Source organism: Pseudophryne corroboree, chromosome 1 (assembly GCF_028390025.1).
Source record: "Pseudophryne corroboree isolate aPseCor3 chromosome 1, aPseCor3.hap2, whole genome shotgun sequence".
Classification (NCBI taxonomy): domain Eukaryota; kingdom Metazoa; phylum Chordata; class Amphibia; order Anura; family Myobatrachidae; genus Pseudophryne; species Pseudophryne corroboree.
In genome coordinates this window covers 974676908-974698485 of record NC_086444.1, presented here as the reverse complement: position 1 = coordinate 974698485, position 21578 = coordinate 974676908, and the positions used below count along the sequence as shown (strand labels likewise).

General features: G+C 45.7%; 1 protein-coding gene across 1 annotated transcript in view; it reads right to left on the bottom strand.

Moving 5' to 3' along the window:
- DCHS2 (dachsous cadherin-related 2) overlaps positions 1-21578 on the bottom strand; it is a 402858-nt gene that overhangs the window by 197038 nt on the left and 184242 nt on the right. Inside the window, exon 2 of the mRNA XM_063920517.1 lies at positions 2838-3029. Within this exon, the coding sequence (XP_063776587.1) occupies positions 2838-3029 (192 nt within the window). The remainder of the gene's footprint in view (positions 1-2837; positions 3030-21578) is intronic.

The window sequence follows — 21578 nt, the reverse complement described above, 5'->3', positions numbered from 1 at the left end:
TTAAGACCTGATCGCTGCTGTGCGTGTTTGCACAGCAGCGATCAGGTCTGAACTGCGTATGTGCCGGAGCCGGGTAAGGGTTAGGTACTAGGCAGTGGTTAGGGTTAGGCTACAGGGGCTGGGGTTAGGGTAGGCACTAGAAAGAGAGTTAGGGGTTGGGATTATGGTTAGTGATGGGGGGCTGTATCTACCAGAATGCTAGCACATCTGACGACTCTACGGGAACTGACAGTCACATGACTGCAGGGACTTGGACACGGTCACATGACTATGACTGCCGGGACAGTTGGACACGCTGCTGCCGACGGGAACAGATAAGTTATCTTTGGGCCACCAGGGATGATATGGTGACATTACATCAGTCTCTGCATACAGTAATAGAATTCAACTTTATGAATGTTGACATATCATACCGAACAACTAAAAAAAAAAAGCATATGATGGGCTAAATTGTGGCACAGAGGTCAGCACTGTTGATTGCAGCTCTGGAGCCAAGGGTTAATTTCCTACCGGGCAGTCTGTGTAGTGTGTTTACAGGGGTCTCCTCTGGGAGCTCTTGTTTTCTGCCACACAAAATATATCTGTAATTTAATTTGCTTTGGATGATATTATCCCTAGAGAGTGTGGAATATAGATAGATGTTGGGGAATATAGCTTCCATCTCCACTGTGGACAGGAACGCATATGAATGGTTACTTGTATTCTCTGTGTAGCAAATCATGATACATTGACGCTATATAAATATACAAATCAAGCATGATCTGCACTCACAAAGTTAAGCTACAGTAAGTTATATTGTGTATACTGTACACTCAGGGAATGTTAGCTCCTGGTATTGTAATATAAATAAATCTGACCATTTATACCAGTCAAACATGGTCAGATCCCTCTTGCACTACAATATGAGTCCAAAAATGTAATTGCTCTGGGGGCTCAATGACAGTGGGACACATGTCAGTTTTATGACTGATAGAGCAGTACATGTCCTCTTCAGTACAGTGCTCATTTACCTTTATCTAGCACCCCCAGCAGCCACACCCAAATACGCATTGGAAACCCCACAATAACCAGTGAAAATGTAATAAGTTCAGAGAGGTAAAATATATAAAAAAAAATGAGATGCAAAAAACAGGTATTGATGCACGCAAGAACATATCTGGTAGGTATAAGCGCTGACAAATACTTGGCATCTAAATTGTTTTCCTATAGGAGATTATATTGCCATACAGCTGATATGTTGGAAACTCTGGTGTAACCCTGCACTGGAATAAAATTAAACAATGTTATATGATTTCTGATGTCTGCATATGATGTGTTCCATTATGTAAAATGAAGTTCTGCATTTTGCCTACGGTTCTATTTACATTGTGTTATTGTTAAACGTGTGTGAAAACTGGCACTTACTGTACATTTACAATATAATGTTTTTCCCATCACCAGAAGTCACTTGTAACCATGTTACAGTGACTGATATATCACATTTATATTTCTTGAAAATATGATTTCAGATGTTCCAATATATAAAAAATGCACATATGTACATGAATCATATGGATATATACTGTTTCTAGACAATTTGGCTACCGGTGCGAACAGTAAAAAAATGCAAGGGCACGTCAAAGGCGCGCATGCCCAAAAAGGGGGCATGGCCTCTCTGAAATGGGCATAGCCTTGGTGCAAGGGGCATAGCCTCGCAAGAAAAAACTACCTTACACCCCAGTTTTGTACCCGGCACACTCAGACGTTGGCCACCACAGGAAAAAAAAATCCTGATTCATGCCCCTTACATTATTTGTAATTTGTCCTCCTTATAGTAATGCCCCTTACACATTATGCCACACACCACAATGCCCCTTACACATTATGCACTACATTGTAATGCCCATTACACATTATACCACACACCGTAATGCCCGCTACACATTATGCACTACACCGTAATGCTCCTTACACATTATGCCTCACACCATAGTGCCCATAACACATTATACCACAAACCGTAATGCCAATTATACATTAATCTATACATTGTAATGCCCCTTATAACATTATGTGCCCCTTACACCTTATTAGCTGCTGATTCTAAACAATGCAATGAGGAGACATGTGCATGTGTGTATAATAGGCAGCAGAAACATGTCAGACTCTTACTCATCACAGTGTGTTCCAGCAGAGCAAATATACACTGTGCATCCTAAATAATGTATGCTCTGTATCATCAGCTGTTACTATATTACACAGGGCTGCCACTAATTTCATTTTATACCCATTGCTGCACCCAGCTAACTCCGCTCCTCACCATATTTCCCATGTAGGATGGACTTTGCTGCTAACCACACAGGCAGTTCATTTGGTTTTTTTCCTCCTGCTCTCTCTCATTGCACAATGGGGAGGAAATCCAGTCTGTACTCAGTCTGTACTGTTACTAGAGGTACAGTACAACATTGTTAAATGGGGCCCATAGTACCAACCAATCAGCCTCTGTTATTTTACAGGCTGTGCTAAAAAAGTGACAGTTAGAAGCTGTTGTGTACCTTATCTCTCTCCAGTTTATCTATCTCAAACATTTAATAAATCTCCTCCTAATGGAGAGACATATCAAACCTTTGAGAGAGATCAAATGAAGACGTTGCACATAACATCAGCTTCTAACGGCCATTTCATAGGTTGTGCTTGATAAATGAAGGTTAAAACCAAGGCTAGATACAGCTGCCCTTGAAGCTTTTACTGCATTATCAACTTATAGCACTTTGTTGGAGACACACAGAAAACATCTCCACAAGTCCTGAAGAGTAGTATGAAAACATGGTTAGTGTAATCAGCAGTGACAAATTTACCTCATCCTGTGCTTTTACAAGAAGATCATAGCTCCCAGGCTCTCCCTCCCTGTCAATATCTTGTGATACACAAATACGTCCAGAATCATGTTCAATCCAGAACTTCTGAGACTCTTTGGAGTAGTGAATTCTATTATATAGGGAGTAGTGAACTTGTCCAAAAGAACCAGAGTCTGCATCTGTTGCTTTCACCTTGAATGAAAGAAAAATCATTAGTACACATTGTTACATAAATTATATATATTGTTCCCTATGTATTAAATCACATATAATATGTGTGAAGCACTATCCATTAAGTATGTTGCAAAGTAACATGCTTGTTGTACTGTAATGAATTGTTATATAACCTGTTAAACTGCCTGCAGGTGGTGCTATATTCTTTGTAACCTACATTTATTTAAAGAGACGAGCAATAAATAGACAAGCAAACGTATTCAAGCATAGGACATTGGCCCTCATTCCGAGTTGTTCGCTCGCTAGCTGCTTTTAGCAGCATTGCACATGCTAAGCCGCCGCCCTCTGGGAGTGTATCTTAGTATAGCAGAATTGCGAACGAAAGATTAGCAGAATTGCGAATAGAAAATTCTTAGCACTTTCTGAGTAGCTCCAGACTTACTCCTACATTGCGATCAGTTCAGTCAGTTTCGTTCCTGGTTTGACGTCACAAACACACCCAGCGTTCAGCCAGACACTCCCCCGTTTCTCCAGCCACTCCCGCATTTTTCCCTGAAACGCCTGCGTTTTTCCGCACACTCCCAGAAAACGGTCAGTTTCCGCCCAGAAACACCCACTTCCTGTCAATCACTCACCGATCAGCAGAACAATGAAAAAGCTTCGTTATGCCGTGAGTAAAATACCTAACTTTTGTGTAAAATAACTAAGCGCATGAGCTCTGCGAACTTTGCGCAGGCGCAGTAAGCGACTAATCGCAGTATAGCGAAAATCGGCAATGAGCGAACAACTCGGAATGACCCCCTTTATGTCTAGAAAGCTATCATTTCCTCTTTTTTTTCTTTTTTTTTACTTTGCTAACTGTATTTTTTGAATTTATGTGAACAATGGAACAAACTGATGCATGTCTAAAAGCTGTTTTTATCTACATACGAAGGACTGTTCTTTGAAGTATATTTGTTCAGTATAATAAATGATAGCAATGGGTACTTGGCAGGGCCGTATTAACTTATCATACCCATATCAATAGTCACACCCCCTGCGGAGGCGTACAATAGGTCCTTCATAAATTTCAGCTCCAGGCCCATCAGGACCTTAATCTGGGATTGGGACTTGGAAGTATAGCAGTACAGTTATTGATTATGTAAAAACGTTGTCCATGCTTTGCCGTGGCATTGTAGTAAACATTCAGGGGCTGATGTAAAGCTGAACGTACAGCCAGGGCCGGCTCTACCATTAGGCAGCTTTAGGCGGCTGCCTAGGGGTGCCAGCCCCTGGAGGGCGCCACTAATTTCATCTAGCAAAAAACTGAAGGATGTCTCTGTATGCGGCCTCTTCCTCTTACACAGCTGGCTGCTGCTGCGGGTCTAATCAGAAGCAGCCGCTGCTATCAGGCTGTACCACATAGTTTCTCAGCACTTCCTCCGTGCTGACACATGTAACATCAAGTCATGTGACGGCACATAGGAGGTGAATGTAACTATGGCTCCTGAGGGGCGCCCCCACAGCCGCACCTCCTAGCCTGATGCATACCTCCCAACATGACCCTCTCCAGGAGGGACACAATGCTCTGCTTCTGGACTTTTCTCTTAATTTAAGATTGCCGGCACCTATTTTGAACAGGTTAATGGATAAGAAAGGTGTTTCAGCACAGGTGATGGCAATCATAAATGAAGAGGGAAGTCCAGGACCATAGCATTCTGTCCCTCCTGGAGAGGGTCATGTTGGGAGGTATGCTGATGCACCTCCTCTAGGCCCCTGGATCCTGGCACTCCAGCAGCAAGCAGCACCTGTCTACATGTCTGCACCCAGCAGCATCACTGTAATCATTGGCGTTTCTATAATGGGTGCAGTGTGTGCGGTGTACACGGGCCCCTGGGTCCAGGGGGGGGCCACACTGCACACACTGCACCCATACATTATACTTACCCTCCGGAGTCCCGCAACGGTGTTACTGCTATGCGGGCGCAAATCACTCCGAAAATGGCCGCCGCGGCCATTTACGAGTGATTTACGCATGCGCACTGGAGGTGGCAACGAGGCGCGGCTGCCATGATACCGGAGACCTGCGCATGCGCAGTAGACTCTGGCATTATGGCAGAGTCTACTACTGCCAGAGAGGAGGGGGCCCGCGACGGAGGCTGCACATGGGCCCCCTCCTCTCTTAAAGTGCCCCTGGCTGTAATGCTGCTGCCGCTTGTAAGAGGAACCATGTCAATTACAAGGGAAAACAAGGAAACAACTTTTAGGTAAGCAACCCATGGGGTTTTCTGCGGGACCACAGACAGTGCAGATCTTACAGCCTGATGTAAAGAGCATAATAGGGAAAGCAGAGGCACTGGGGCACAATGCAGTACATAAGGAGGAGGAAGGGGGGGTAAGTAATAAACTTACATCTCTTCTCCGAGAGGTGGTGATGACGGTGGTGGTGGTGGTGGTGGTGGTGATGTTGGGGGTTTGCAGGTTAGGGGGCGCTAGGGTGCAGAGAGACCTTGCACGGGCCCTGCGTACAACTGTTTTTTGGAGGGAATTTTCCATTCATTTATTTGCACTACACGTGCCTTAGATTGGAAAACAATAAGGAGCATACAGATATATGTATGTATGTACTTTTGTATTTATACACATACAATTAAATATCCCCAGCAGACCCCCATAAGCAGATGCAGTGTGTGTATATATATATATATATATATATATATATATATAATATTATTATTTTTATTTTTTATCCCGGCTCTCAGCAAAAATGGGAAATTGGTCTCAGTGTTCTGTGCAATTCAAAACATGCCAGCTGGCGTGTATAAATAGGCAGAAAGAAGGATCGTCACTCAAGGATTTGAAAGTGAAAGTTTATTGTGAACGAAGTGACAAACTTTTGTGACCTTTTTTACTTTAAAAGTCCCTTAGTATTGTCCTTTTTCTCTGTATATGTATAATGATGCAATTCACCCCTGCCCACCTAGTAGCCACCTGCATCTCCCCTCCGAGAGGTTCTGGTGACGGTGATGGTGGTGGTGATTGTGGGGGTTTGCCGGTTAGGGGCACTGGGCTGAAGCTTTGGCTAGGGTGCAGAGAGACTTTGCACTGGCTCTGCGTACAGCTGTTTCTGGAGTGAATTTTCTATCCATTTATTTGCACTACACGTGCCTTAGATTAGATTTCAACCGGAAATAGCGGACAATCTTTGCAATTTTAGGCCCAGATTTATGAAGCCTTGGAGAGTGCTAAATTGCACTGTGATAAAGTACCAACCAAGCAGCTCCTAACTGCCTTGTCACAGACTTTGAAAACTAGCAGTTAGAAGCTGATTGGTTGGTACTTTATACTGTGCAATTTATCACTCTCCAAGGCTTCATAAATCTGGGCCTTAGCTTTTTGTCCTATTTTAGCAATCTTCTAGTCACTGAAAATTGTGTGATCTGCTTTTATTATGTGTATGCATGGGGATCTAAATATGTTATACAGGTTGAGTCTCCCTTATCCAAAATGCTTGGGACCATAGGTACTTTGGATATGGGATTTTTCCGTATTTTGGAATAATTGCATACCATAGTGAGATATCATGGTGATGGGACCTAAATCTAAGCACAGAATACATTTATGTTACATATACACTTTATACACACAGCCTGAAGGTCATTTTAGCCAATATTTTTTATAACTTTGTGCATTAAACAAAGGGTGTCTACATTCACACAATTCATTTATGTTTCATATACACCTTATACACACAGCCTGAAGGTCATTTAATACAATATTTTTAATAACTTTGTGTATTAAACAAAGTTTGTGTACATTGAGACATCAAAAAACAAAGGTTTTCACTATCTCACTCTCACTCAAAAAAGTCCGTATTTCGGAATATTCCGTATTTCGGAATATATGGATATGGGATACTCAACCTGTATTATTAATTAAGACTACAGAAGCTACTCAGGGTAAGGCACAACAAAACAGTGTATTTAACCTCTGTGTTTCATAGCTGAAAATTTACTATATCATTTGCTTCAGCACAACACACAACATAGAACACTATTTGGTTTTAATCACCATACTTATGTAGATAAGACTGTTTCTATCATACAAAAGATATACAACAGTCTGTATCCAATGTTGTTCTTGTATCCTGAGTTGCACAGTAGGCAATGTAGATTTATTATACAACCACATGTACATCAAGCTTTTGCACATATGGCAATTATAAGCTCTTGTTATCCTTCTATCTTTGTTCCTGTTATTAGAATCCTTATCCTTTAAATACATCAGTTCTTAGGGGATCTTAGCATCTGTGGAGTTGAAACAAATATTGCAAATAGCATAAAACTGTCAATAAAAGATTAAGCAACAGGCACTTTGAGTCTGTTCTTCCCACCCAACTGCTAAAATGGCAAAAGGTTTAAAGGGGAGTGTGAGGTAACACAATGTCGTTTTGAAACCTAAGGTATTATTTAATGATTAAAGGTTGGAGGTTTTATACCAGCAGTGCTGGGTAGAAATCTACAGTAGCTAAGGGATACAATGCAATATGTAGGTTTAACTTGGTAAAGAAGAAAACTAGCAATGTATTAAAACAAAGATAATATTCTATATTTTGGAGACTTTTTGTGTATCGTTGTATTTAAATAATATCTTTAATGGTAACGCTATATGGTTGCATGTTACAACATACTTTCATACTGTGTATATTCCAGGGTGTGTTGTGAGCTTTAGCCCTCTGTGCTGTATCTGGTATAAAAGACCTGTGACAGATCATTGCTGCACTGCATGGCGTGATGTGGATAATATAAAGCCACGGGGCTGTAGTATTGGCATAGGAAAATATATACTGACATAGAGACTATTAAGGTACTATGGCACGAGTAGGAATGGCATGATATCATTATGCTAGCATGGGGTTGTAAAGAAATACAACTGAAGTCGTATAATTGATGACTTCAGTGGTGAAAACAGGTTGTTTTCGCGATTTTTGCAGATGTTGTTTATCGGGCAATTCAATTGCAGCCTGTTTTTCTCCCGTAAAAATTGACCTGTTTTCACGCAAAAACACAGGGATCCAGGGTAAGTTTCCAGTTGTAAAGCACAACGGAAGTTGTTGCGCTATTAACTGTTAAGAAAAAAGAGAAAAAGAATGTCTGTTTGTTGATGCACAAGAGATAATTAAAAATTAACCATTAAAAATGTAAAAAAAAAAAATAATTATCTCTTGTACGCCAACAAAGAGACATTCTTTTTCTCTTTTTTCTGTACAATTCAATTTGTCTCTGGTGGCACCCCCGAATATCCAGTAGGAGATAAATGATTTACTGAAGGATATTAGTCGGGGTTTCTCTCTAAATTAATACAATTTACATTCAAAGCTGGTGCAGAGCATTATTCCATTTTCCCCATCCCTACTATGATAAGAAACTGTTAATAAATAAATAATAAGTTTACAGATTCATGTGTTTCCGGGCCGGTGCAAACAAATCCCCAATAGTGCCGGCCTATACTGAAATCTACTGTAGTTACCTGTACTTGCCTGTCAGGGGATCATTGTTATAAAAAATAAAGGTCACTCTCCTTTCGTAATGAGAATCTTCAAAGTATATTTACTAGTGATGATCGGGTTCGGATCCTCGGGATCCGAACCCGCCCGAACTTCACCTTTTTTTGCACGGGTCCGAGCAACTCGGATCCTCCCGCCTTGCTCGGTTAACCCGAGCGCGCCCGAACGTCATCATCCCGCGGTCGGATTCTCGCGAGATTTGTATTAAATATAAGGAGCCGCGCGTCGCCACCATTTTTCACTCGTGCATTGGAGATGATCGTGAGAGGACGTGGCTGGCGTCCTCTCAGTTTCTATGTTCAGTGGGCTGCAAATATCTGTGCTCAGTGTGCTGCAAATATCTGTGCTCAGTGTGCTGCAAATATCTGTGCTCAGTGTGCTGCAAGTGCAAATATCTACGTTCTCTGCCTGAAAAACGCTCCATATCTGTGCTCAGTGTGCTGCAAATATCTGTGCTCAGTGTGCTAATTGCTTTATTGTGGGGACTGGGGACCAGCAGTATTATATAGTAGGAGAACAGTGCAGAGTTTTGCTGACCAGTGACCAGTGACCACCAGTATATACGTTCTCTGCCTGAAAAACGCTCCATATCTGTGCTGCATTGTAGTATATAGTAGGAGGACAGTGCAGAATTTTGCTGACCACCAGTATAACTATATATATAGCAGTACGGTACAGTAGTCCACTGCTCTACCTCTGTGTCGTCAAGAATACTATACCATCCATACCTGTGTTGCATTTCAGTTTTGCACAGTTTGCTGACCACCAGTATATAATATATAGCAGTACGGTACAATAGACCACTGCTCTACCTACCTCTGTGTCATCAAGTATACTATTCATCCATACCTGTGGTGCATTTTAGTTTTGCACAGTTTGCTGACCACCAGTATATATATAATATATAGCAGTACGGTACAGAAGGTCACTGCTCTACCTACCTCTGTGTCGTCAAGTATACTATCCATCCATACCTGTGATGCATTTCAGTTTTGCACAGTTTGCTGACCACCAGTATATAATATATAGCAGTACGGTACAGTAGGCCACTGCTCTACCTACCTCTGTGTCGTCAAGTATACTATCCATCCATACCTGTGGTGCATTTCAGTTTTGCACAGTTTGCTGACCACCAGTATATAATATATAGCAGTACGGTACAGAAGGCCACTGCTCTACCTACCTCTGTGTCGTCAAGTATACTATCCATCCATACCTGTGGTGCATTTCAGTTTTGCACAGTTTGCTGACCACCAGTATATAATATATAGCAGTACAGTACAGTACAGAGGCGGAACTACCGCCAGTGCAAACAGTGCGTTGCACTGGGGCCCGCCTCTGTCCAGGGGCCCAAAGCATGTAATGAGTCAAACTGACTCATTATATGCCGCTGTGCGTTGCGGGCAACCGCTGCCCGCAGCGCACAGCCGACCGGAGAGAGGAGAGGAGCAGCGGTACGGGGGAAGGAGGAGGAGGGAGGTGGAGGGCGGAGCCGCAGCAGTTCTTCCGAGAACAGCCTATAGTGAAGCAGAGGGGCAGCAGCAGCAGCGCCTCCACCAATAACACAGCGCTGCTGCGGCTCCCTCCTCCACCTCCCTCCTCCTCCTTCTCTCCTGCCCGGGAATCGTCAAGCTGCACCGAGGAGCCTGAGCCTGCGGAGAGGGTAAGTATAATTCTGCTTTCTTTCTTTCTGTCTGTCTGTCTCTTTCTTTCTTTCTTTCTTTCGTTCTTTCTTTCTTTCTTTCTTTCTTTCTTTCTTTCTTTCTTTCTTTCTTTCTTTCTTTCTTTCTTTCTGTCTTTGTTGGGACTGCCTGCCACAATGTGTAAAAATGGGGGACTGCCTGCCGCAATGTGTAAAAAGGGGGAATCTGCCTGCTGCAATGTGTAAAAAGGGGGAATCTGCCTGCCGCAATGTGTAAAAAGGGGGAATCTGCTTGCCGCTATGTGTAAAAATGGGGAACTGCCTGCCGCTATGTGTAAAAATGGGGAATCTGCCTGCCGCAATGTGTAAAAATGGGGAATCTGCCTGCCGCAATGTGAAAAAGGGGGAATCTGCCTGCCGCAATGTGTAATAATGGGGTCTGCCTGCCACTATGTGTAAAAATGGGGAATCTGCCTGCCGCTATGTGTAAAAAGGGGGAATCTGCCTGCCGTAATGTGTAAAAAGGGGGACGCTGTCTGCCGTAATGTGTAAAAAGTGTGCGCTGTCTGTCGCTATGTTTAACAAGGGCACGCTGTCTGCCGTTATGTGTAAATAGTGTACGCTGTCTGCCGCTATGTGTAACAAGGGCACGCTGTCTGCCGTTATCAGGGCTGTTTCTAGCCAATTTGGCTCCCAGTGCGAGATTTAAAAATGCGCCCCCCCATGACATAAAAAAATGTGCCCCCCCCCACACACACACACACCTAGATGGAAAAAAAAACGTGAGCGTGCACTCGGCAAGGGGGCATGGCCTCATCTAAATGGGTGTGGCCTAATTTAAATGGGCATGTCCTCGTCTGAAAAGACTACCTCACAATCCAGTTTTTGACCCTGCTCCAACAGATCACGACCACCACAGGAAAAGAAAAATTCTACCATATTAAGCCCCACACAGTAATGCCCCCTGCACAATGTTTTGTCACACACCGCAATGCCCTTGATACATTAAATCCCCACACTACGGCAGGCAAGAGTCCCCATTTCACACATTACGGCAGGTGTCCCCATTTTACACATTGAGAGAGAGAGAATACTTACAGAGGCGATTACCGCTCTTCGGCCCGCCTCACCAGTCGCTCCTCGCGCCGGCCTTTCCCTCTTCCTAACTTGGATCCCCTTCTGTACTCCTCTCGGGGGGGGGGGGGGGGGAGTTTCGCGGAGTGACGGGGTTGCGTCGTGACGTAACGACGCAACCGCGTCATTCCGTGAAACTCCGCCCCCCGAGCGGGTTACTCGGGGAGAAATAGGAGGGGGAAGCAGGGAGCCACAGTTAGTGCCGCGGCGGGCGCCCAGTGCGGTTGCACTGCTTGCCTGCCCCAAGAAACGGCCCTGGCTGTTATGTGTAAAAAGGATACGCTGTCTGCCGTTATGTGTAAAAAGTGCACGCTGTCTGCCGCAATGTGTAAAAAGGGGTACGCTGTCTGCCGTAATGTGTAAAAAGGGGACGCTGTCTGCCGTAATGTGTAAAAAGAGGAATCTGTCCGCTGTAAGGTGTAAAGGGGTCTCTACCTGGTGTAGTGGTGCTACTGTGCTGCGTAATTTGAACAATGGAGACTACTGTGCACCGTTTTATGAATTGGTATTCTTTTGTGGCCACACCCCATCCCCACGAAGCCATGCCACTATGTATTTTTGCGCGCGCCTGCGGCGCGCACTGCCCCTTTTTTCCATGCAGGGGTGGGGCTCCGATGACGTTTTTTGCACACAGTGCTAAAATGTCTAGTTACGGCACTGTTGCTAGGTATCCATTTCTCTGGCCCTGAGCAGGTCCCCCTCACCAGATCCTCTCCAGGGGTGAGGGGGTGGACTTGGATGGGATGTGGGGGGGGGGGCAAAGCATTTTGTCGCACCTGGGCCCACCTCTCGCTAGTTCCGCCACTGGTACAGTAGGCCACTGCTCTACCTACCTCTGTGTCGTCAAGTATACTATCCATCCATACCTGTGGTGCATTTCAGTTTTGCACAGTTTGCTGACCACCAGTATATAATATATAGCAGTACGGTACAGAAGGCCACTGCTCTACCTAACTCTGTGTCGTCAAGTATACTATCCATCCATACCTGTGGTGCATTTCAGTTTTGCACAGTTTGCTGACCACCAGTATATAATATATAGCAGTATGGTACAGTAGGCCACTGCTCTACCTACCTCTGTGTCGTCAAGTATACTATCCATCCATACCTGTGGTGCATTTCAGTTTTGCATAGTTTGCTGACCACCAGTAAATAATATATAGCAGTACGGTACAGTAGGCCACTGCTCTACCTACCTCTGTGTCGTCAAGTATACTATCCATCCATTCCATTCATGTGGCAGACCCTGTCGCTGAAATGATGGGTTTGTTAAAGTGTGCATGTCCTGTTTATACAACATAAGGGTGGGTGGGAGGGCCCAAGGATAATTCCATCTTGCACCTCTTTTTTCTTTAATTTTTCTTTGCATCATGTGCTGTTTGGGGACTATTTTTTGAAGTGCCATCCTGTCTGACACTGCAGTGCCACTCCTAGATGGGCCAGGTGTTTGTGTCGGCCACTTGGGTCGCTTAGCTTAGTCACACAGCTACCTCATTGTGCCTCTTTTTTTCTTTGCATCATGTGCTGTTTGGGGACTATTTTTTGAAGTGCCATCCTGTCTGACACTGCAGTGCCACTCCTAGATGTCCCAGGTGTTTGTGTCGGCCACTTGGGTCGCTTAGCTTAGTCACACAGCTACCTCATTGCGCCTCTTTTTCTCTTTGCATCATGTGCTGTTTGGGGACTATTTTTTTAATCTGCCATCCTGTTTGACACTGCAGTGCCACTCCTAGATGTGCCAGGTGTTTGTGTCGGCCACTTGGGTCGCTTAGCTTAGTCACACAGCTACCTCATTGCGCCTCTTTTATTCTTTGAATCATGTGCTGTTTGGGGACTATTTTTTTAATCTGCCATCCTGTCTGACACTGCAGTGCCACTCCTAGATGGGCCAGGTGTTTGTGTCAGCCACTTGGGTCGCTTAGCTTAGTCACACAGCTACCTCATTGCGCCTCTTTTTTTCTTTGCATCATGTGCTGTTTGGGGACTATTTTTTTAATCTGCCATCCTGTCTGACACTGCAGTGCCAGTCCTAGATCGGCAAGGTGTTTGTGTCGGCCACTTGGGTCGCTTAGCTTAGTCACACAGCTACCTCATTGCGCCTCTTTTTTCTTTGCATCATGTGCTGTTTGGGGACTATTTTTTTTAATCTGCCATCCTGTCTGACACTGCAGTGCCACTCCTAGATGGGCCAGGTGTTTGTGTCGGCCACTTGGGTCGCTTAGCTTAGTCACACAGCTACCTCATTGCGCCTCTTTTTTCTTTGCATCATGTGCTGTTTGGGGACTATTTTTTTAATCTGCCATAAACTGACACTGCAGTGCCACTCCTAGATGGGCCAGGTGTTTGTGTCGGCCACTTGGGTCGCTTAGCTTAGTCACACAGCTACCTCATTGCGCCTCTTTTTTCTTTGCATCATGTGCTGTTTGGGGACTATTTTTTTAATCTGCCATCCTGTCTGACACTGCAGTGCCACTCCTAGATGGGCCAGGTGTTTGTGTCGGCCACTTGGGTCGCTTAGCTTAGTCACACAGCTACCTCATTGCGCCTCTTTTATTCTTTGAATCATGTGCTGTTTGGGGACTATTTTTTTAATCTGCCATCCTGTCTGACACTGCAGTGCCACTCCTAGATGGGCCAGGTGTTTGTGTCAGCCACTTGGGTCGCTTAGCTTAGTCACACAGCTACCTCATTGCGCCTCTTTTTTTCTTTACATCATGTGCTGTTTGGGGACTATTTTTTTAATCTGCCATCCTGTCTGACACTGCAGTGCTACTCCTAGATGGGCCAGGTGTTTGTGTCGGCCACTTGGGTCGCTTAGCTTAGTCACACAGCTACCTCATTGCGCCTCTTTTTTTCTTTGCATCATGTGCTGTTTGGGGACTATTTTTTTAATCTGCCATAAACTGACACTGCAGTGCCACTCCTAGATGGGCCAGGTGTTTGTGTCGGCCACTTGGGTCGCTTAGCTTAGTCACACAGCTACCTCATTGCGCCTTTTTTCTTTGCATCATGTGCTGTTTGGGGACTATTTTTTTAATCTGCCATCCTGTCTGTCACTGCAGTGCCACTCCTAGATGGGCCAGGTGTTTGTGTCGGCCACTTGGGTCGCTTAGCTTAGTCACACAGCTACCTCATTGCGCCTCTTTTATTCTTTGAATCATGTGCTGTTTGGGGACTATTTTTTTAATCTGCCATCCTGTCTGACACTGCAGTGCCACTCCTAGATGGGCCAGGTGTTTGTGTCAGCCACTTGGGTCGCTTAGCTTAGTCACACAGCTACCTCATTGCGCCTCTTTTTTTCTTTACATCATGTGCTGTTTGGGGACTATTTTTTTTATCTGCCATCCTGTCTGACACTGCAGTGCTACTCCTAGATGGGCCAGGTGTTTGTGTCGGCCACTTGGGTCGCTTAGCTTAGTCACACAGCTACCTCATTGCGCCTCTTTTTTTCTTCGCATCATGTGCTGTTTGGGGACTATTTTTTTAATCTGCCATCCTGTCTGACACTGCAGTGCCACTCCTAGATGGGCCAGGTGTTTGTGTCGGCCACTTGGGTCGCTTAGCTTAGTCACACAGCTACCTCATTGCACCTCTTTTTTCTTTACATCATGTGCTGTTTGGGGACTATTTTTTGAAATGCCATCCTGTCTGACACTGCAGTGCCACTCCTAAATGGTCCAGGTGTTTGTGTCGGCCACTTGGGTTGCTTAGCTTAGTCACACAGCTACCTCATTGCGCCTCTTTTTTCTTTGCATCATGTGCTGTTTGGGGACTATTTTTTTTAATCTGCCATCCTGTCTGACACTGCAGTGCCACTCCTAGATGGGCCAGATGTTTGTGTCGGCCACTTGGGTCGCTTAGCTTAGTCACACATCTACCTCATTGCGCCTCTTTTTTTCTTTGCATCATGTGTTGTTTGGGGACTATTTTTTTGAAATGCCATCCTGCCTGACACTGCAGTGCCACTCCTAGATGGGCCAGGTGTTTGTGTCGCCACTTGGGTCGCTTAGCTTAGTCACACAGCTAACTCATTGCGCCTCTTTTTTCTAATGCCATCCTGCCTGACACTGCAGTGCCACTCCTAGATGGGCCAGGTGTTTGTGTCGGCCACTTGGGTCGCTTAGCTTAGTCACACAGCTAACTCATTGCGCCTCTTTTTTCTTTGCATCATGTGCTGTTTGGGGACTATTTTTTTTAATCTGCCATCCTGTCTGACACTGCAGTGCCACTCCTAGATGGGCCAGGTGTTTGTGTCGGCCACTTGGGTCGCTTAGCTTAGTCACACAGCTACCTCATTGCGCCTCTTTTTTTCTTTGCATCATGTGCTGTTTGGGGACTATTTTTTTAATCTGCCATCCTGTCTGACACTGCAGTGCCACTCCTAGATGGGCCAGGTGTTTGTGTCGGCCACTTGGGTCGCTTAGCTTAGTCACACAGCTACCTCATTGCGCCTCTTTTTTCTTTGCATCATGTGCTGTTTGGGGACTATTTTTTTTTAATTTGCTATCCTGTCTGACACTGCAGTGCCACTCCTAGATGGGCCAGGTGTTTGTGTCGGCCACTTGGGTCGCTTAGCTTAGTCACACAGCTACCTCATTGCGCCTCTTTTTTCTTTGCATCATGTGCTGTTTGGGGACTATTTTTTTTAATCTGTCATCCTGTCTGACACTGCAGTGCCACTCCTAGATGGGCCAGGTGTTTGTGTCGGCCACTTGGGTCGCTTAGCTTAGTCACACAGCTACCTCATTGCGCCTCTTTTTTCTTTGCATCATGTGCTGTTTGGGGACTATTTTTTTTAATTTGCCATCCTGTCTGACACTGCAGTGCCACTCCTAGATGGGCCAGGTGTTTGTGTCGGCAACTTGGGTCGCTTAGCTTAGTCACACAGCTACCTCATTGCGCCTCTTTTTTTCTTTGCATCATGTGCTGTTTGGGGACTATTTTTTTGAAATGCCATCCTGCCTGACACTGCAGTGCCACTCCTAGATGGGCCAGGTGTTTGTGTCGGCCACTTGGGTCGCTTAGCTTAGTCACACAGCTAACTCATTGCGCCTCTTTTTTCTTTGCATCATGTGCTGTTTGGGGACTATTTTTTTTAATCTGCCATCCTGTCTGACACTGCAGTGCCACTCCTAGATGGGCCAGGTGTTTGTGTCGGCCACTTGGGTCGCTTAGCTTAGTCACACAGCTACCTCATTGCGCCTCTTTTTTTCTTTGCATCATGTGCTGTTTGGGGACTATTTTTTTAATCTGCCATCCTGTCTGACACTGCAGTGCCACTCCTAGATGGGACAGGTGTTTGTGTCGGCCACTTGGGTCGCTTAGATTAGTCACACAGCTACCTCATTGCGCCTCTTTTTTCTTTGCATCATGTGCTGTTTGGGGACTATTTTTTTTAATCTGCCATCCTGTCTGACACTGCAGTGCCACTCCTAGATGGGCCAGGTGTTTGTGTCGGCCACTTGGGTCGCTTAGCTTAGTCACACAGCTACCTCATTGCGCCTCTTTTTTCTTTGCATCATGTGCTGTTTGGGGACTATTTTTTTAATCTGCCACAAACTGACACTGCAGTGCCACTCCTAGATGGGCCAGGTGTTTGTGTCGGCCACTTGGGTCGCTTAGCTTAGTCACACAGCTACCTCATTGCGCCTCTTTTTTCTTTGCATCATGTGCTGTTTGGGGACTATTTTTTTTAATCTGCCATCCTGTCTGACACTGCAGTGCCACTCCTAGATGGGCCAGGTGTTTGTGTCGGCCACTTGGGTCGCTTAGCTTAGTCACACAGCTACCTCATTGCGCCTCTTTTTTTCTTTGCATCATGTGCTGTTTGGGGACTATGGCCCTCATTCCGAGTTGATCGGTCGCAAGGCGATTTTAGCAGAGTTACACACGCTAAGCCGCCGCCTACTGGGAGTGAATCTTAGCTTCATAAAATTGCGACCGATGTATTCGCAATAATGCGATTACTAACTACTTAGCAGTTTCTGAGTAGCTCCAGACTTACTCTGCCTGTGCGATCATTTCAGTGCTTGTCGTTCCTGGTTGACGTCACAAACACACCCAGCGTTCGCCCAGGCACTCCCACCGTTTCCCCGGCCACTCCTGCGTTTTTTCCGGAAACGGTAGCGTTTTCAGCCACACGCCCCTGAAACGCCGTGTTTCCGCCCAGTAACACCCATTTCCTGTCAATCACATTACGTTCGCCGGAGCGAAGAAAAAGCCGTGAGTAAAAATACTTTCTTCATAGTAAAGTTACTTGGCGCAGTCGCAGTGCGAACATTGCGCATGCGTACTAAGCGGATTTTCACTGCGATGCGAAGAAAAATACCGAGCGAACAACTCGGAATGAGGGCCCATTTTTTTAAATGCCATGCTGTCTGACACTGCAGTGCCACTCCTAGATGGGCCAGGTGTTTGTGTCGGCCACTTGGGTCGCTTAGCTTAGTCACACAGCTACCTCATTGCGCCTCTTTTTTTCTTTGCATCATGTGCTGTTTGGGGACTATTTTTTTAATCTGCCATCCTGTCTGACACTGCAGTGCCACTCCTAGATGGGCCAGGTGTTTGTGTCGGCCACTTGGGTCGCTTAGCTTAGTCACACATCTACCTCATTGTGCCTCTTTTTTCTTTGCATCATGTGCTGTTTGGGGACTATTTTTTTGAAATGCCATCCTGCCTGACACTGCAGTGCCACTCCTAGATGGGCCAGGTGTTTGTGTCGGCCACTTGGGTCGCTTAGCTTAGTCACACAGCTACCTCATTGCGCCTCTTTTATTCTTTGAATCATGTGCTGTTTGGGGACTATTTTTTTAATCTGCCACCCTGTCTGACACTGCAGTGCCACTCCTAGATGGGCCAGGTGTTTGTGTCAGCCACTTGGGTCGCTTAGCTTAGTCACACAGCTACCTCATTGCGCCTCTTTTTTTCTTTGCATCATGTGCTGTTTGGGGACTATTTTTTTAATCTGCCATCCTGTCTGACACTGCAGTGCCACTCCTAGATGGGCCAGGTGTTTGTGTCGGCCACTTGGGTCGCTTAGCTTAGTCACACAGCTACCTCATTGCGCCTCTTTTTTCTTTGCATCATGTGCTGTTTGGGGACTATTTTTTTTAATCTGCCATCCTGTCTGACACTGCAGTGCCACTCCTAGATGGGCCAGGTGTTTGTGTCGGCCACTTGGGTCGCTTAGCTTAGTCACACAGCTACCTCATTGCGCCTCTTTTTTTCTTTGCATCATGTGCTGTTTGGGGACTATTTTTTTAATCTGCCATAAACTGACACTGCAGTGCCACTCCTAGATGGGCCAGGTGTTTGTGTCGGCCACTTGGGTCGCTTAGCTTAGTCACACAGCTACCTCATTGCGCCTCTTTTTTCTTTGCATCATGTGCTGTTTGGGGACTATTGTTTTAATCTGCCATCCTGTCTGACACTGCAGTGCCACTCCTAGATGGGCCAGGGGTTTGTGTCGGCCACTTGGGTCGCTTAGCTTAGTCACACAGCTACCTCATTGCGCCTCTTTTATTCTTTGAATCATGTGCTGTTTGGGGACTATTTTTTTAATCTGCCATCCTGTCTGACACTGCAGTGCCACTCCTAGATGGGCCAGGTGTTTGTGTCAGCCACTTGGGTCGCTTAGCTTAGTCACACAGCTACCTCATTGTGCCTCTTTTTTTCTTTACATCATGTGCTGTTTGGGGACTATTTTTTTAATCTGCCATCCTGTCTGACACTGCAGTGCTACTCCTAGATGGGCCAGGTGTTTGTGTCGGCCACTTGGGTCGCTTAGCTTAGTCACACAGCTACCTCATTGCGCCTCTTTTTTTCTTTGCATCATGTGCTGTTTGGGGACTATTTTTTTAATCTGCCATAAACTGACACTGCAGTGCCACTCCTAGATGGGCCAGGTGTTTGTGTCGGCCACTTGGGTCGCTTAGCTTAGTCACACAGCTACCTCATTGCGCCTCTTTTTTCTTTGCATCATGTGCTGTTTGGGGACTATTTTATTAATCTGCCATCCTGTCTGTCACTGCAGTGCCACTCCTAGATGGGCCAGGTGTTTGTGTCGGCCACTTGGGTCGCTTAGCTTAGTCACACAGCTACCTCATTGCGCCTCTTTTATTCTTTGAATCATGTGCTGTTTGGGGACTATTTTTTTAATCTGCCATCCTGTCTGACACTGCAGTGCCACTCCTAGATGGGCCAGGTGTTTGTGTCAGCCACTTGGGTCGCTTAGCTTAGTCACACAGCTACCTCATTGCGCCTCTTTTTTTCTTTACATCATGTGCTGTTTGGGGACTATTTTTTTAATCTGCCATCCTGTCTGACACTGCAGTGCTACTCCTAGATGGGCCTGGTGTTTGTGTCGGCCACTTGGGTCGCTTAGCTTAGTCACACAGCTACCTCATTGCGCCTCTTTTTTTCTTTGCATCATGTGCTGTTTGGGGACTATTTTTTTAATCTGCCATCCTGTCTGACACTGCAGTGCCACTCCTAGATGGGCCAGGTGTTTGTGTCGGCCACTTGGGTCGCTTAGCTTAGTCACACAGCTACCTCATTGCGCCTCTTTTTTCTTTGCATCATGTGCTGTTTGGGGACTATTTTTTGAAATGCCATCCTGTCTGACACTGCAGTGAAACTCCTAGATGGGCCAGGTGTTTGTGTCGGCCACTAGGGTCGCTTAGCTTAGTCACACAGCTACCTCATTGCGCCTCTTTTTTTCTTTGCATCATGTGCTGCTTGGGGACTATTTTTTGAAATGCCATCCTGTCTGACACTGCAGTGCCACTCCTAAATGGGCCAGGTGTTTGTGTCGGCCACTTGGGTTGCTTAGCTTAGTCACACAGCTACCTCATTGCGCCTCTTTTTTCTTTGCATCATGTGCTGTTTGGGGACTATTTTTTTTAATCTGCCATCCTGTCTGACACTGCAGTGCCACTCCTAGATGGGCCAGATGTTTGTGTCGGCCACTTGGGTCGCTTAGCTTAGTCACACATCTACCTCATTGCGCCTCTTTTTTTCTTTGCATCATGTGCTGTTTGGGGACTATTTTTTTGAAATGCCATCCTGCCTGACACTGCAGTGCCACTCCTAGATGGGCCAGGTGTTTGTGTCGCCACTTGGGTCGCTTAGCTTAGTCACACAGCTAACTCATTGCGCCTCTTTTTTCTAATGCCATCCTGCCTGACACTGCAGTGCCACTCCTAGATGGGCCAGGTGTTTGTGTCGGCCACTTGGGTCGCTTAGCTTAGTCACACAGCTAACTCATTGTGCCTCTTTTTTCTTTGCATCATGTGCTGTTTGGGGACTATTTTTTTTAATCTGCCATCCTGTCTGACACTGCAGTGCCACTCCTAGATGGGCCAGGTGTTTGTGTCGGCCACTTGGGTCGCTTAGCTTAGTCACACAGCTACCTCATTGCGCCTCTTTTTTTCTTTGCATCATGTGCTGTTTGGGGACTATTTTTTTAATCTGCCATCCTGTCTGACACTGCAGTGCCACTCCTAGATGGGCCAGGTGTTTGTGTCGGCCACTTGGGTCGCTTAGCTTAGTCACACAGCTACCTCATTGCGCCTCTTTTTTTCTTTGCATCATGTGCTGTTTGGGGACTATTTTTTTAATCTGCCATCCTGTCTGACACTGCAGTGCCACTCCTAGATGGGCCAGGTGTTTGTGTCGGCCACTTGGGTCGCTTAGCTTAGTCACACAGCTACCTCATTGCGCCTCTTTTTTCTTTGCATCATGTGCTGTTTGGGGACTATTTTTTTTAATCTGCCATCCTGTCTGAAACTGCAGTGCCACTCCTAGATGGGCCAGGTGTTTGTGTCGGCCACTTGGGTCGCTTAGCTTAGTCACACAGCTACCTCATTGCGCCTCTTTTTTTCTTTGCATCATGTGCTGTTTGGGGACTATTTTTTTAATCTGCCATCCTGTCTGACACTGCAGTGCCACTCCTAGATGGGCCAGGTGTTTGTGTCGGCCACTTGGGTCGCTTAGCTTAGTCACACAGCTACCTCATTGCGCCTCTTTTTTCTTTGCATCATGTGCTGTTTGGGGACTATTTTTTTAAATTTGCTATCCTGTCTGACACTGCAGTGCCACTCCTAGATGGGCCAGGTGTTTGTGTCGGCCACTTGGGTCGCTTAGCTTAGTCACACAGCTACCTCATTGCGCCTCTTTTTTCTTTGCATCATGTGCTGTTTGGGGACTATTTTTTTTAATCTGTCATCCTGTCTGACACTGCAGTGCC